Genomic DNA, 2,637 nt, shown 5'->3' with positions numbered 1-2,637 from the left:
TTTTCCCCCCTACACGTCAGGGGCTCGTTCAGCGGTTGCCGGGGCGGGCGTCGGGTTCCGGCGAATCCACACGATTGCGTTGTTGTTGCGGAATAGAATCACCAACAGTTTTGAATCGCATAACTGATTAAATAACCCCTTCCCCACCACAATCAGAAAATGAGCTGTCATTTGAGTGCTCATGAGAAAACAAGGCCAGTTGATTACCACCGATTATGAAAAGCTACTTCTAGACACACACCAAAGTAGTGAGTATTGAGTACAGTGAAAATATCAAAGCATATTTGGAAAACATTTGTTGTTTATTTAAATGTTCAATGGATGGATGCAAAAACACAATGTAAACAAACCACTTTTTAAATGTGGTTCCGTAACATTTTATGAAATCACTTATTTCCTTGAACATAGAGTGCAACAAGTGTTCAGTTAATGGACTTAAAACTAGTAAGCAATCAAACCGATGAGCTCAAAGTCCTAAATAACAATTCACTTTAGTCGACATCTTCAATGGTGGGGCCCTGGGAGCCGGCTCTCGCGTGATCTCCACAGCTGCCTGTGGGCATTCCTCCCTGATACAACTTGGAGATGATGGGGTTGCACACCTTCTCCAGCTCTTTCAGCTGATGTTGGTATTCCTCCGTATCAGCCAGCTGGTTGTTCTCCAGCCAGGAAATGGCCTGATCACACTTCTCGATCACCTTCTTCTTCTCGTCCTCACTCATTTTGCCTTTCATGTTGTCGTCCTGCACGCTGGTCTTCATGTTGAAGGCGTAGGACTCCAGAGAGTTCTTGGCCGTTACCTTCTCCCTCTGGACGTCGTCCTCAGCTTTGTATTTGTCAGCATCCTGCACCATCCTCTCGATCTCTTCCTTGCTGAGCCGGCCCTTGTCGTTGGTGATGGTGATCTTGTTTTCTTTGCCGGTGCTTTTGTCTGCTGCGGAAACGTTCAAAATGCCGTTGGCGTCGATGTCAAAGGTGACCTCGATCTGGGGAACGCCTCTCGGTGCAGGTGGGATTCCCGACAGCTCAAATTTGCCCAACAGGTTGTTGTCCTTGGTCATGGCTCTCTCCCCTTCAAAGACCTGGATAAGGACCCCGGGCTGGTTGTCGGCGTATGTGCTGAAGGTCTGGGTCTGTTTAGTGGGGATGGTGGTGTTGCGTTTAATCAGGGACGTCATGACTCCCCCGGCCGTCTCGATACCCAGGGATAGAGGGGCCACATCCAGGAGCAACAGGTCCTGTACATTCTCAGAGGTATCGCCTGTGAGAATGGCGGCCTGAACAGCGGCGCCATAAGCCACTGCCTCATCTGGGTTGATGCTCTTATTGAGCTCCCTGCCATTAAAGAAGTCCTGCAGCAGCTTCTGAATTTTGGGGATGCGGGTGGAGCCTCCAACCAAGACAATGTCATGGATCTGGCTCTTATCCATTTTGGCATCCCTCAGTGACTTCTCTACAGGTTCCAGCGTTCCCCTGAAGAGGTCTGAGCACATCTCCTCAAAGCGAGCCCTGGTGATGGAGGTGTAGAAGTCAATGCCCTCGTACAGAGAATCAATCTCAATGCTGGCCTGGGAGCTGGACGACAGGGTTCTCTTCGCCCTCTCACAAGCTGTGCGCAGCCTCCTCAAGGCCCTCTTGTTTTGGCTGATGTCCTTCTTGAATTTCCTCTTGAACTCCTCCACAAAGTGGTTGACCATGCGATTGTCAAAGTCCTCTCCACCCAAGTGAGTGTCTCCGGCTGTGGCTTTCACCTCAAAGATGCCGTCATCAATGGTGAGGATGGACACGTCGAAGGTGCCTCCACCCAGGTCAAAGATCAGCACGTTGCGTTCACTGGACTTGCCTTTGTCCAGGCCGTAGGCGATGGCGGCTGCTGTCGGCTCGTTGATTATCCTCAGAACATTTATCCCGGCAATGACACCTGCATCCTTAGTGGCCTGGCGCTGGGAGTCATTGAAGTAAGCTGGAACTGTGATGACAGCGTTGGATACCTTCTGGCCGAGGTAGGCCTCAGCGATCTCCTTCATCTTCACGAGGACCATCGAGGAAATCTCCTCGGGGTTGAAGGATTTGTTCTCCCCCTTGTATTCCACCTGGATTTTGGGCTTTCCTCCGTCACTGACCACCTTAAAGGGCCAGTGCTTCATGTCGGACTGCACCACCGGATCCTCATACTTTCGTCCAATCAGTCGCTTGGCGTCAAACACCGTGTTGTTGGGGTTCATCGCCACCTGGTTCTTGGCCGAGTCTCCAATGAGTCTCTCGGTGTCTGTGAACGCCACATAGCTGGGGGTGGTCCTGTTGCCCTGGTCGTTGGCGATAATTTCCACTTTCCCGTGCTGGAAAACCCCCACACAGGAGTAGGTGGTGCCCAGGTCAATGCCAATAGCTACACCTTTAGCTGCAGACATCTTGCTAAGATAGTTTTCTGTAAATAAACAAAAAACGCAGATCTTATGTGATTTTCATACACAACACATTACTTGTACAGTACGTTCCTTGAGCACGTAGTACACAGCACAATGATAGCTTAACATTATCGTCTCCTTTCGGCTGCTCCCGTTAAGAGGTCACCACAGCCTATCATCTGTCTCAAAAACCTTCTGTTCTGCGCATCTTTCTCCCTTACACCAACCG

At 50.2% G+C, this 2,637-nt stretch overlaps 1 protein-coding gene across 1 annotated transcript; it reads right to left on the bottom strand.

Annotated features, from left to right (window-relative positions):
• Positions 1-491: 491 nt before the first annotated feature.
• On the bottom strand, positions 492-2,411 carry LOC307236479 (heat shock 70 kDa protein; the record flags this gene model as incomplete). The annotated part of the gene is made up of 1 exon (XM_080008917.1): positions 492-2,411. One exon carries the CDS (start codon positions 2,409-2,411, stop codon positions 492-494), a length of 1,920 nt encoding a protein of 639 aa, XP_079865043.1.
• Positions 2,412-2,637: the final 226 nt, after the last annotated feature.

The sequence above is a fragment of the Zeus faber genome (genome assembly GCF_960531495.2).
Source record: "Zeus faber genome assembly, chromosome: 11".
Lineage (NCBI taxonomy): Eukaryota > Metazoa > Chordata > Actinopteri > Zeiformes > Zeidae > Zeus > Zeus faber.
Note: the sequence above shows the minus strand (reverse complement) of the source record. Positions and strands in the feature narration are given on the sequence as shown.